This window comes from Rhinichthys klamathensis, unplaced genomic scaffold (assembly GCF_029890125.1).
Source record: "Rhinichthys klamathensis goyatoka isolate OS25496 unplaced genomic scaffold, OSU_Roscu_1.1 h1tg000336l_1, whole genome shotgun sequence".
Classification (NCBI taxonomy): Eukaryota; Metazoa; Chordata; class Actinopteri; order Cypriniformes; family Leuciscidae; genus Rhinichthys; species Rhinichthys klamathensis.
The window spans coordinates 1,226,365-1,241,345 of NW_026606850.1; the positions used below are offsets into that span (position 1 = coordinate 1,226,365).

General features: G+C 40.0%; 1 protein-coding gene across 1 annotated transcript; it reads left to right on the forward strand.

The window, feature by feature from the left end:
- The first annotated feature begins 4,082 nt into the window (after positions 1–4,082).
- Positions 4,083–12,138, forward strand: si:ch211-106h11.1 (volume-regulated anion channel subunit LRRC8D). The gene is made up of 5 exons (XM_056272403.1): positions 4,083–4,291; positions 5,893–6,759; positions 8,964–9,214; positions 9,995–10,372; positions 10,912–12,138. The coding sequence occupies exons 2-5, from the start codon at positions 5,893–5,895 to the stop codon at positions 12,017–12,019; spliced, it is 2,604 nt and encodes an 867-aa protein (XP_056128378.1). The 5' UTR covers positions 4,083–4,291; the 3' UTR covers positions 12,020–12,138.
- The last annotated feature ends 2,843 nt before the right edge of the window (positions 12,139–14,981 follow it).

Genomic DNA, 14,981 nt, shown 5'->3' on the forward strand with positions numbered 1-14,981 from the left:
CTAAACGTCAGCCTTTAAACACAGATGCAGAGAATGATAATCAGATGATAGCAGTCCTACAATGGCACATTTCATTACTGGAAGTGTAATTTACAGTGAACAAAAAGAAGCACAAACACACTTTACAAGCGAACCATGTGTTGGTTTTAAGTGCTAAAACAATAGATATTGAACATGAAGACCGAATCGAAGATGAATTGACTTCATGCACTTTCAGTTTGTCAGTGTTCAGTTTCAGCTTCATGGGTTTCAGTGTCATGACACATATATAAAACATGTATTTTGATCAAATAAAAGCAGACGATAACTTGGTGAATGGAATGAAAGATGTCATATAGCATGAGAACATTTTCATAAGACCGTCTGAAAACCCCTCAACGCGTTTTCGGCGTGTCATGGAGTCAGAATGACTGTATCTGAATGGCCTTTCCATGACCCACGACCTCCTCGGCCTGGCACCATTTGCTCTCATCTTTTTGGGCTTTCTGTTGTCTGTCGAGTGAACTAGAGTAGGTGTGTATGGAGGTGTGTGAATCGCGCTGCTCGACCGTACTCAAGATACTCACAGTTTCACTGCGGGCACCGGGCGATGACATCATCAGGCATCACAGACTCTTTGTCTCTCCGTTTCATCTATAAGATGGAAATCTGGCGCTGTGTTTGCAGAGAGTCACATCAGACAGCTTCTACTGAAGCTCAAGACAGAAGATCTTCGAGACATTTCCACTTCAGGTGTGATCATGTTGCGTGATGAAACCAAACAAACACTAAGAATGAAGATGATTCATTCCTAGACATTTTAGATCATTTACATAATATGATACATTTATGATAAGCTGAGAAAAAAAATCACTGTAACAGTGTTATTTTATTTTATCATTAAGATTTAAGATTATATTATTCCAGTTTAAGACTTATTTGTTTATATATATATATATGATCATTATAATAAGTCTCAATCTTAATGTTAAAATAAAATAACACTGTATATGTATGTATAAAAAAAATGGTTCTTCAGCAGTTCTTCAGGGGTTCTTTGCGGTGGTCATGGTGCTATATAGCACCACTACCATTTAAAGAACCTGTTAAGCCCAATTTGGTTCTTCAGCGGTTCTTCAGTGGCACCTCTCAAGGTTCTACATAGCACCATTTGACAAAGATAAGTGCTATATGGCACTTAAAGTGGTTCCCCTATGATTACAAGCCAATGAACCACTTTTAGTGCTATTTAGCACCATTTTTGTTTAGAGTGGAGTATATATATATAAATAAACACTATAATAATTCTCTACATATATATATATATATATATACACACAAATACATGCATGCATGGACTATATATATAAAATCACACACAAGCACAAATTTTATAATTACATTTTTTTTTTATTTCAGTTGTAGTTTTAGTTATTTTACATAAAGTTAAACTAAATGAAAATGAGAAATGTTGCTTTGCCAACTAGCTGAAATAAAATGTAATTGTTTCATGTTTTTTTTTGTTTGTTTTTTGCATCTCCTCAAATCCAACCAATAAAGAAATAAAAGAGAGTATAAATATAATAATATAAAAAATAAAATAAAGCCATTTAAATTAAAATATGTAATTTCTAGTGATCAAACTCTAAATGTATCATGCACGTTTTAATTAAAAATGTTTTCTTTTAAATTAAATTAAATGTGTGCAAAAAAATGTCAGGCAATTGAAAGTATAGAAAACCTTCAGAAAACAGATAAAAGTAGCCTATCAAACGCACTGAAATCACGAGCTGAATGAACAATGAACACTAAACGGTCATTGGTAAATTCATGAGTCTTGCTGTGTCTGATTGGGAGTTTAAGTTCTTCAAAGCGTCACAGCCAAAAGATGGTCTGGACACACAAGCACAAATCTCAATAGTTTTTTACCGAGCCTCTAAATGCAGGATTGCTGTGAATCTCAGGCGGGGCGCTTGGACGCAGGTTTTTCGGGGAAACCGCATGCAGGCCAGAAGCTTCTTCTAAAAGCCGCATATAGAGGCCTGGTGAAGAACAGGGTGTGTGCAGTCCTGCCCATTCACACACACACACCCTGCTGGTTCAGAGAGTCGAGAGGTGTCAAACCACACGTCCGAGAGGCGCGGAGATGGACGCTTTTTCTGTCACATAAACACGGGCTGCTCGAGATGAACGCGCGCAGCACAGGATTTCTCACAGATACGCATTTATACACACGAGAACATTAATGCTGAAACATATATAGTTCAGGCTGCGTGAATCTGTGCTGAAGTCACCTTTATTTATATAGCGCTTTTTACAATACCGATTGTTTCAAAGCAGCGCTGACTGTAAATGATTTCTGTTGTTACTGTAGATTTTCAATGCATTCTGGGAAATTATCAGTTACTGTAAATCTAAATACAGCAGTGCAAATTGACCGAGAAAAACACTACACAAAATTTTGCTACTGGGTAATTGTTGCCTATAAGTTACTGTTATTTTGACAATAAATTTTTTACAGTGAGCTTTACAGAGATAACAGGAATATAATGCAACAAAGTTTGTTTCCAGAAGAAAATAGCGTCACAGTCCAGCTTGAGTAAGTTCCGTGATGTTTCATTTTTGTTGTAAACAAGTTATTAATTTAGTTCATTTATATATAGCCACTCTGGAGAAAACCGTGATGTCATCGTCCAGTTCAGTTCTCATATAATGGTGTCAATGCAGGCAGATCAATAATATTGTTGAACATTAAATTAAATGATACATTTAATGTCCCTAACTGAGCAAGCCAAAAGCCAATAGCAACAAAGGTAAAAAAAAAAGTTGAACTCTCACCAAACTCAACAGCTTGTCAACTCAGGCCTTTGGCACATCCGTTTCAAGTTATGGCGATCAGATTGCATGATAGATTTTTAATAACATAACTCAATTTGAAGTGATGTATCTGTAATGAGTATATATTGATAAAGCAATAAGAAAGTTGAAATTCTAGTGCTTAAGTTTAGATAGTCTACTTCAAAAAACCAAACAAGTGAAAAATAGAATTGTGTTTCTGTGGCAGCATATTAAAAATGCAAAAAGCAATGTTCAAGTGTTTATGAGCTGCTTAATTCATTAAATGTAATTAAAATTAAAAATTTGTTATATAACTTTATATACATTAATTAATTTAAATAAATGAATCCATAAAAAGATGATCCCATGATGGAACCCCAAAGGTTCATGATGCATCTGACGAAACCTTTAAGGTTCCATATAGAACCTTTTATAAAAGAGTTTAAGAACTAAATAGAAAAAGCTCAAACAATTCACAAGTGTTTCCACCATTCACGTGAGCTCATCAAATATAAAATTATCCTTTAATTTAAGTATGTTTGTTCTATTTATGAAATATGACACTGTGTTCTGCAGCATCCACCTCCATTTCTTTGTATCTTTCTCTTTAATTTAAAGAACAAGGTTTGCATTCCCTTCTAAAAATGTTAATTGATTATTGACAAAACGGCATCAATCTTTTTCTGAAATATTTGATGAAAATCCTTTTAGTTTTCACATAAATCTTTCCGCGTGCGTCTCAATCTGATGTGTGGGCTTTTTGTAAATCCCCGGTGCGAGAAAACTAAAAATGTGTGACAAGATGATATTCGGGGAAACAGGGGTTTCCTGCACAACTACATTATTTGCATATACATTTTTAATGAAATATATTATTTAATAAAATGTATTTAATTCTATATTTCTTTCTTTTTTTATTTTCAGTTTTCAAGTTGCTTCTACAAACATGTAAGTTTAACTTTCAAAAAGTGGCCTTGTGATTGAAATTATACACAAAGATCTATCATTTTAAGTCAATTTGACTAAACATAATCCAGGACATAATTTTTGCTTTCCAAACAAAATCATAAAACTACAGTAAATGAATTTCTCAAAGCTTTGGCGTGTCTAAACTCATGTAAAGTGACTCGTGAGCGCCGCCTGCTGTTCACATTTGCTGCACTGCTTTGAGAGGAACGTGTTTGTTCTCGAAGACCTGAAGAAGAGTCCTGAGTAAACACAGAAAACCTGACATTCACATATATATTTCATGTTGTTATTTCTGTGTATTGCCTGTGAATCCAGCGGCTCTCTGTCGTGTTGTAATGTGAATGAGCCCATTATGTCCAGGTTGCCATGGAGACCTGAAAGCTGCTTTGGGGCCCGTGTGTGTGAGAATAGGGAAGAGTTAGTGTACGAGAACAAACCAGCCCGCACCGGACCGGGGCTTTCAACACTGCATGAAGTGTGGCTTCGGTTCTGACGACGTTACAGTGTATCACAGTAAGTGCATTTCTCTAACTTTTAGTATTTTTGCATATAGATGATGTAGTGTGATGAGATTCTGCAGTACTTGGGTTTCTGGATTCATGCGCTCAGCTTTATGTGCCGAATCAGATCTCATTATAGATGCATTAGCAGAAAACATTTTCATTTCAATAGTCTACAGCAAACTACATAACTAAACATAACTTTAGAAGCTCCTTTAGAGATGTTTACTGAGTTAAATCACTAGTGTCCTGCTGTTACTGAGTGATCAGACGCTGTATTTTCACCTGCTGGACCAGAAAACAGCTGGAAAAACCCACAGACACACATTAAAGACTCATTTAGACCAACATATAGAACATAAAATCCCATTATCACCATATAACCACATAGCAGCGCACTAACAACCACCCAAAACATTGAAGCAACCGCATAGTAACACACTAACACCCAATCAGAACACCCTGGCAACTGCATAACAATATAATAACAACCACCCGGAACATTGAAGCAACTGCATGGCAACTAACACCCTAGTACCCATATAGCAACACACTAACAACCAATCGGAACACCCTGGCAACCACATAGCAACACACTAACACACTACTAACCACATAGCAACGCACAAACAACTACCCAGAACATCTAAGCAACTTCATAGCAACACACTAGCACCCTAGTAACCACATAGCAACGCACTAACAACCGTGTGTTATGTGGCATAACAACAACCCAGAACATTGAAGCAACTGCATAGCAAAGCACTAACACCATAGTAACCACATAGCAAAAACTAACAACCAATCGAAACACCCTGGCAACCGCCTAGCAATGTAATAACAGCCAACCAGAACATCGAAGCAACTACATAGCAACACACTAACACCCTAGTAACCACTCAGTAACACACTAACACCCAGTAACTGCATAGCAATGCACTAACAACCACCCAAAACATTGAAATAACTGAATAGAGACACACTAACAACACCCTAGCAACCACAAAGCAACACACTAAAAAGCACCCAGAACATCAAAGCAACTGCAAAGAAACACATTAACACACTGCACAGCAACGTTATAACAACCACTCAGACCATTGAAGCAAATGCACAGCAACATACAAACACCCTAGTAACCACATAGCAACACACTAACAACCAATTAGAACACCCTGGCAACTGCACAGCAACGTAACAACCACCCAGAACATTGTAGCAACTACATAGCAACACACCAACACCCCAGTAACCGCATAGCAATGCACTAACAACAACCACCCAAAATCCTGAAGAAACACAAATAGCGAGACATTAACAGCCTAGTAACCACCCAGAATATCAAAGAAACTACTAAGCAATAACACCCTAGTAACCATGAAGCAATGCAATAGGAACTACCCAGAACACTGAAGCAACTACATAGCAACACACCAACACCCTAGTAACCACATAGCAACGCACTAACACCTTAGTAACCGCATAGCAATGTAACTAACAAACTCCCAGAACATCAAACAAACAGTTGCTGTTTGCTTTTAGATTCTTAGATCTGATGCAGTGTTGAATTGATTGAATGTGGTTTCTCCTCTCTCTCCGACTGTAGATGTTCACTCTGTCTGAGCTGTGGTCGGGCGGCGAGCGTCAGGGCAGTTATAAGCTTCTGAAGCCGTGGTGGGAAGTCTTCATGGACTACTTGCTGGTGCTAATGCTAATGGTGTCTATCCTCGCCGGGACTCTTCTGCTGTCCCGGGACGGAGTCGTGTGCGTCCCCGTTCACTCCTTCTCCACCAACTACAGCTCTACTATGGAGCCCATGTCTGATTTCGTTTACACAGGTGCCAAACAGTCTCTCGGGAGTCCAGCAAAGGGGCGACGTACCAACTTGGACTTCCAGCAGTACGTCTACATCAGCCAGGTTTGCTATCACGAGGCGCTGCCCTGGTTCTCGCGCTTTCTACCGTACGTGACGCTGCTCCACACGCTGGTTCTGCTGGCTAGCGGCTGCTTCTGGTTCCACTTCCCGCTCACGTCCGCTCGTATCGAGCACTTCCTGTCGCTCCTCGCCAAATGTTGCGAATCACCCTGGACGACAAGAGCGCTTTCGCACACGGCCAAACTGGACACTCGCTTTTCGGAGGCGGAGCAAGTAATGCGACCCAAAGTTCAGGTAACATCTTCGTACAAAATGCGCAAGTCGAGTTTGGACTCGGGAACGGACAGCCCTCTGCTGGCGGGAACTGATAGTGCATCCACTACGACACAACCCTCTCCATGTCCCTCCACTTTATCCCACTGCTCCACGCTCTCCGCTCGGTCGCTCAAGGAGCCGCTTCTGCCGGCGCAAGTCGTCCCGGACGGGTCCAGACCGGGAGCCACATTGGACCGCAGCGACAGGGAGCAGGCCAGAGCGCTGTTCGAGAGAGTGCGCAGGTTTCGCGCTCACTGCGAGAGTTCAGATGTTATCTATAAGGTAACCTATAAGTCAGTTCTTCAGGTTTACAGTTTTGTCTTATTATTAAAGAGCATATTGCAGGTTAAAAAAAAAACTAAATTAATATATAACCTTGTATGAAAATACCATATGAAAAGTTAATGCAGGATTTAAAATGTTTTAAAACGACATAAGGGCACTAATTTAGTAGATAAAGTGAGCGTTTCTTGGACTGCTCGTAAAAACGGCTTTTTTTTTTCAAACTCGCGTCATTTTACGTCACGCTAGGGAGCCTCAGTGCAGAGTAGGCTGGTGTTCAGTGAGAGCGGCCGTGAGTCAGTGTGTTTTCGGTAGTTTTTGTATTTTAATTTATCATCGTCATGGTAAATTATTGTTTGTGGAGGTTGCAAAAACTCCGGCCTGTCTGGACATAGAGTCCACAGGTTTCCATAACAAGAAAAGGGACGGTGTTGGTGTATATCTTTCGTGCCTGGTGCGGTGTGTGCAGGTGAAGAGACAGGATTTCTCTTCCGCATCGGCTTCGAGAACCGCGGTCGTGTGTAGCGTTCACTTCAGATCGGAGGATTATCATCCCGGCGATATGATGGAGTTCAACATGGGATGCCGAAGCAAAAATATTGATCGTCTAATACTGTACCAATGGCATGAAATAGTGTGATATAGGTAGTCATGCCCTAAATAGAGGCTTGTAATTGAAAAACAAAATTACTCAGGTTGTTTAAATATTCAAATCTTTAATTTTCTGTTTATGTTATAACCCAGGTGAAAAATTTGTATTAAAAATGTACTTGGGTATGTTTTTTAGTACAATAGAAATACTCAAGTATAGTTTTTTATACATTTAATAGTATAAATCTACCCTAAAAATACTAATGTCTGCTGGCCTGATATACGATGGTAATAATCTGTACAATATTGTGAGCACAGTGTATATCGTTAGCGAACGTGTATATCTATAAGCACGTCTCTCACCAAGACACCTGTCCTGTTCTCCACTGGTTCTCCTCACACCACAACTCATGGTGTCTCTGACCGTTCTGTCTGACATTAGTCCTGGCCTGTCCCTGCTCTCTTGGCAGCATAGCAGGCTCATAATTGTATGGCTGTGGTCCGTCATACGAGTAAGTACTTCCTCAGCGTTCGAAATGTCATTGCGATTCATTGTTTTCCTGTTGTTTGAATCGACCGCTCTCCCGCCCGTTACGTCACACCCGCCATGCCCATTTTCAGACGCGGAAGTAAAATTTTCTCACAAAAACGACTCCAGAAGCTTCTGTAGCGTATTTATAAGTATATTTTAAAGAAAATCTAGTTCCTACACTATTTTTCTATACATTGACTCGTTGGGTCCTCTAACCTGCAATATGCCCTTTAAATAGGACCTATAGAGTGCTGCAGGTGTGATGTCAAAACCCGGAAGACTACGGGTACGTTTACACGACAACGACAAACTGAGAAGTTTTTCCCTTGAGTTTTCCACGTACAGATGACACCATTGTCAAAACTATTGCCATTCACACAGATCCGCGAAAACGACTAAAAACGCTGTATTCTTCTGCCAGTCCATTAGATGGCAAAATGGTAAATGGTAAATGGACTGCATTTATTTAGCGCTTTCACAGACCCAATGGCCACCAAAGCGCTTTACAATTTGCCTCACATTCACCCATTCACTCTCTCATTCATACACCGACAGGCGACGGCAGCCATGCAAGGCGCCATGGCGATGAAACACTATACATTGAACACGTAATACGCACGTGCATGTCATGACGTCATCGTCTTCAGAGATTCTTGTTTTTGTTGTTTACACAGAGACTGCTTTCAAAAACTTGCACTTTGAAACCCGTTTTCAAAAGTTTGCGTTTTCAGCCGCCCAAAACACTGTTGTCGTGTCAATGAACGACCAAAACGCATAAGAAGTCTTCTGTTTTAAGTTGCAAACGGTGAGAACAACATAATCTTTCTTTGTCACCACTGGTGGAATTAGTTTCAGTTTCATGTCATTGTTAAACTCAAAACAGCAACTTTTGGTTTCCAGCCACAAATGTGGTTTCTTTGTTCTGTTGAACACAAAAGAAGTTATTTTGAAGAATGTGGGTATTCAGACAGTTGCTGGTCCCCAATGACTAACATAGTGTGGTAAAACTACTGTTATATACTGAATAGAATAGAACAGAGTAGAATGTGCTTCACATGTGTTTCAACACCTCCTCCTGTAGGTGTACACTGCTCAGACGGTGTTCAAGGTCCTGAAGTTCGTCCTGATCGTGAGCTACACTACTCCTCTCCTGAGCTCCATCTCTTTCAGTCACGTCTGCCAGCTTCACTCTCACGCTCTGACCGGCTACAGCCTCTTCCAGTGCAGTCACTCGCTGTCCTCCGTCCTGCGCAAGCTGATGCAGGCCTACATCTCGCTGCTGTTTCTGTTTGGCCTGCTGGGCGTCTACGCCCTCTTCTGGATCTTTCACAAGTACGGGCGTCCCGAGACACGAGAGCGCTGTGTCCATGTAGTCTGTAGTCTCCATGTATGAGTGTCGAGAGATTCTAGTGACTGAACCAACGTGTCGTTTTGTGTTCTAAAAAATTTCCTGCATTAGCCCCGCCCACTTTTCAGCGGGATTGGTTCCGTAAATATTTTTTCCACTCCTTTTTTTCCATAGAAATTTCTCGTCCGAAATTTTCGTAGATAAAAAATAAATACGACCTCACGTTATGTCAATCACATTTAAACACTGTCTCCGAAACTTTCATCCATCCTAAACAAATTCGTATCGGGTTCGATTTTCTGCGTTTTTCACGCATTTTGAGGTGTGAAAAAAATGCATACGAAGGACCTTTAGTCTAAAAGTTATAAGGCTTTAACAAAACCAACCAGCCACGAGGTGAATCACAACATTACAAACTTTTATCAAAAATATGTTTGCGTTTATAATAGATTATACAACATATTTTAATCAAGAATTAAGAACCAAAGTTCTTTTGGCGTAATTTGCTCACAGTGACTCTCTGATTGGTGGAATTTTCTGTACAGCATTATGGGTAATGTACAGTTTTTCACCAGGAATTCCTCTGTTAAACAAGTTAAAAAAGTTTTAAAATAGGGCTTCAACAGAAGTTAACTCAGGCTCATAAAGGTTCCTAAGTCAATGTTACAAATCTTTTTACAATTTTTACTTAACCGACAGTTGTAATCTACAATGGTTTGAGATGAAACTATGATGAAATCTTATTGAATATGCCTAATCCTCAGGTCTTTGAGGCAGTACTCTTTCCAGAGTCTACGTGAGAAAGGATCCATGCTAGACGCACCTGACCTTCACAATGACCTGGCGTTCCTCTTGCACATGGCCGACCAGTACGACCCTCTGCTGTCCCAGCGCCTGTCTGTGTTCCTGTCGCCGGTCAGCGAGACTCGCCTGCTGGAGGAGAGCCTGGAGCGGCGCTGGGGAGCCGAACGCTTGCGGTCGATGATCACGAGTGACACGCAGGGCCGATCTCTGCTGCAGCTCGTGGCTCTTCCTCGCCTGCCGCCGGCCCTCTTCACCCTCAGCCAGTTACAGGTGTTGAAGCTGGAGCTGATTGGAGACGCCAAACTCACAGCACAGATATCTAACATGACCGCACTCAGGTGGGTGTTCACATCGACACACAAGACTGCCTTTAGCTTTAAGCACAGAACAAGGTAAAGGTAGAAAAGTGCACATATACATAAGCTGATATTAGGGTTTGCTTGATTGAATTGAGAATGCTTTTCAAATTCCAGTTGCATTTCAAATTTGAATGTAAGGAAGTATAATTCAAATTAACTGGAATTAAATTCATATAGAATTCAAATTTTCTAGTTAACAGTTTAACTAGAAAAAAAGAGAGTTTATAGGCCTTACGGACAGAGCGAGAACAACAGACAGACAGATATAAAGATAGATAGATAGATAGATAGATAGATAGATAGATAGATAGATAGATAGATAGATAGATAGATAGATAGATAGATAGATAGACAGACAGACAGACAGACAGACAGACAGACAGACAGACAGACAGACAGACAGACAGACTGCACACAATGTGACATGAGCACTAAAGACTCTGACACATAACTGTTTCTGAGATGTCCTGTAGACCAGAGGTTGTTGTATGAGTTGATGAGGCGTGTCTTCTCCTCAGGGAGCTGCACCTCTACCACTGCACTGCCTCAGTGGAGCCCGCAGCCCTGCAACACCTTCAGGAACACCTGGAGACCCTGCACCTCACCTTCACCCACGCCTCCGAGATCCCGGCCTGGGTCTACTCCCTCCGCGGCCTGCAGGAGCTGCACCTGAGCGGGAGGTTGAGCAGCGAGGGCGGGATGGGGCGCGGCTGGGCCCTCATGAGCCTCCGACAGCTGCGGCACCTGCGCGTCCTGGTGCTGCGCGGCGCGCTCCAGACAATCCCGGGGGAGCTCAGTGATTTAGCCGGGAGTCTGGTAAAACTGGAGATATACAATGAGGGCACTAGGTTGTTGGTGCTTACGGGACTGAGGCGCTTAACCGGATTAGCAGAGGTGCAGCTGAACGGATGCCAGTTGGAAAGATTGCCATCAGCGCTGCTAGCGCTCACAGGTCTACGTATTTTAGACCTGCAACACAATAGCCTGCGTACCTTAGAGGAGCTGTTGGGATTGCAGCATCTGCGCCGTTTGTCCGGTCTACGACTTGCTTGTAATCAGGTCTTGGCTCTTCCGGCTACTGTAGGAGTGCTGCGCTCGCTAGAGCTCTTGGATTTAGCGCAAAATCAGCTGCGAAACTTACCGTCGGCTCTCTTCACACTACGCAGACTGCGACGCCTCCTGCTGGCCGGGAATCTTCTGGAAGTGCTTCCGGCGGAGGTCGGCGCTCTGACGCTGCTTAGCGAACTGGACCTCAGCGCTAACCGACTCGAACGCCTTCCCAAAGAGCTGTTTGGAAGCTGCGTAGAACTTCGCAGCTTGAACGTTGCGAATAACTCGCTGGGATCTTTGCCGGCGGGTCTGGGCGGCTTGACTCAGCTGTCCCGTCTGGATGTGCGGGGAAACAGTCTGGAGGAGCTTCCCGTCGAGCTGGGGAGCTGTTTTGGGCTCCGTGGAGGCGGGTTTCTTGCGGAAAACTGGCTGATGCACACCTTACCTCCGCAGGTCAGGGACGTCCTGCAGCAGACCGGCTCTTCTGAACCTCCGTCACGACCCAATTCGGATTGTTTTCCTAACTTTTCGACTGCGCAGTGGAGCTTTCACTCCGCACTGGAATCTCGGATATAAAAAACGATAGCTTCAAAGTGAACTTATGGACTCTGGGGTTTGTTTTTTCATAAACCATATTTTAACAACCCTTGTGGGAAAAGTAGTACACTTTGGTATACCTTTAAAAAGAGTTCTTAAGAAAACTATGTACTTTAAAAAGAATATACTTAAGTGTGAGATGAGTGTGCACTGCACTCAGAAGAAAAGGTTCTAAATGGAACTTTAAAGGATTATGTCAGATGCATCATTTGTGGAACCTTTACATTTTTGGAACCTTTCATTTGTTCCTTTCATAAAATAATATACTTAAAGGCCCACTGAAGTGCCATGGAACGCGCACCTTTGTTTGATGCGTTGACGTAATTTCCACTGAAACAGGACGCTTTTCAAATAGCCAATAGCGTTTAGTTTACCTCACAGCCTGCGAGTCGTATTTCACAGCACCATGGAAGCGAATCCAAGCGCTGATGATAAATTGGATTCACTTACACTTTAGTATACCTTTAAAAAGAGTTCTTAAAGGCACACTATGTAAGATCTTTGGATCAAAATATTCAAACACCACTAGAACAATGTTATATATTTTATTAATTTGAGACGCTTTAATATGCGTTTATTAGACAGGTAAGCAACGATTTGGATAAATTCACCGACAGAAAACTAATCATTGTTATATAGCTCAACACAGTTAGTCTTTTTGTTTAAATCTCGTTTTTTTTTATTTACCGCGACTCCGCGAGTGCCATATTTACCATGCCTAATATGGATTTAGCTCACTGCAGTGTGCAACAAGTGTCTCATATAGTAGCTGTTGAGCGAATGCACAAAGTAGCATTATAACAACTTTCAACACACTAAAATGTATCTAATATGATAAAACAGCGCTGCGTTACCCCACATGCGCATGACCAGAAGAAGCAGAAGCGGTTGTGTGTTGCGCTCGACTCTCATTAGCAATTGCTCCAGCGGCCTTGTTTCTTTCCAACGGATTTCATAACGTTAATAAATCTTTAATACATTACCGGTAATCAATGAATATGACTTCTGTAGAGGTGAAGACAACAACTCCTATGATTCCACAAAATCAAGGCTTCATCAACACCTTTGTTTTGAATAAACGACCTCTAGTGGCGAAAAATGACATAGTCGGCCTTTTAAGAAAACAAATAAATTCTTAAACAAGTATATTCTTTAAAAGAAGTGTGAAATGAGTGTGCACTCAGAAGAAAAGGTTCTATATGGAACTTTGAAGGATTATGTCAGGCGCATCATTGTTGGAACCTTTTATGTGTTCCTATCATGACATAATTTTATAGATTATGTTTTAATTTGTTTATTCATTTTTAATTGTCATTCCATTTTATGAATTAAACAGTTCTTACACATACTTTTTCACTAGGCAAAATTGAAATAACCTGTAAAACATGAAAGAATTATGCAATCATTTCTCCCTATAGGACCTTTTTGGCATAAAGGCTTCTTTGAAATTGGGTCAAGAACCCTAAAGTTCTATAGAGAAACCCATTGTTCCTATAGGAAACAATTTTTCTATTGTCTTTGAAATATGTTTAAAGTGTACTGCTAAATGAAAAGCATTTATAGTAAACCAAAATATTTCATTGTCATTTCTATTGAAACGTGTGTCATATTTTTATGTCATAAGTTAAAAACATGAACTTATTAAATGTTATATCAAATAACACGCTACAGTTAAAAGGTACATTACCTGTGTTTTAATTATGTTAATCAAAATAATAAGTGTGCTTTGATAAAGCATGACAAGATCATCAAAACATAATGGTTTAAAATGTACTTTGAACTAAAACTTTTAATTTGCCATTATTACTAAGTGAACATTTTTTTTAAACTGTACTTAAAGAAAATTTACTTTTTCACTCACTTAAGTGGCCTTTTATTTCATTAATATTATAATATCTGAAAGTACTTTTTTTATTTTTTTTAAATACACTTTTAAGATGATACCATTCCTATATTATTATTATGATAATAATATTACTAAACTGAGTCTGGAAGAGCCAATCTCTTCCCTAGAAGACTTTTGATGTAACATCTATGGATAAACTGATGTGATGACTGACAAAATTAAAAACATTTTACCTTAATTAATAGGTTGATGTCACTGACCCAATGTGTGAGGCCCAATTAACCCATTGTAAACCTTTCTAATCTTGACAAACTATATAGGCTGTAATTTTAAAGCTCTTACGACTCTAGTTTACATAGTTGGTGACTGTTTTTTATTAATTTGTGATAACTAAGCGGAGTCATAAGGCGAGTTCAGACCTTTTTTTTTATGAAATAGTGATGCACATTCTAGTTTTGTCACTAAAAATGTTTAAAATATAAAGAAATATTGACAGATATTCATTTATGATGCATTATGTCTTCAACGCAAACTATAATGCACGTCTGATTGCTTTCCACATGTCCTTTTTACGTGTTTGTTAGATGTTGAATTCAAATAAAATAGTCATATTGCCCATACAAAAAAAAATGTATTACAAGTTTTTGTTTCAGTTATATGTCAACAAGATTCAACAAGACATTTTCACCTGGCTAGGCCCAATGTTTAGATCTGTTGTGGTATCTATGCAAATAAGCACATACGTAATTAGATTATGCACTGTTTGTCCATGTTAACAAACAATTTAAAACAATGTGTAATACATTTTTTGTTTCTAAAGGTTCAAACTTTTACCCTATTCAGGTGAGAAAAATAATGAATAGGCGTATGAATAGGCTATATTTGGGTCTTTTTCGAAACTTTCCCCTAATGGGATTCTTCGGGGCTTTTTTCTCTTACTCAGGACCATAGACTGTAAACAAATCAGTTGAGTTTGCTTCTGTTGCAATTTGTTCTACCTTTTTATTTTATACTTTAATAAAAAGTCTTAATCAAGACTTTTAAGTCATAATTTCGTTTTAGTATGTCATAATTTCGACGTTTATATCACAATTA

Excerpts from the sequence above, each read along its gene's own strand:
- si:ch211-106h11.1 (XM_056272403.1), top strand. The coding sequence starts at position 5,893 with ATGTTCACTCTGTCTGAGCTGTGGTCGGGCGGCGAGCGTCAGGGCAGT. Across the intron at positions 6,760-8,963 it reads GTTCAGATGTTATCTATAAG|GTGTACACTGCTCAGACGGT; the intron begins GTAACCTATAAG and ends CTCCTCCTGTAG. Across the intron at positions 10,373-10,911 it reads TCTAACATGACCGCACTCAG|GGAGCTGCACCTCTACCACT; the intron begins GTGGGTGTTCAC and ends TCTTCTCCTCAG.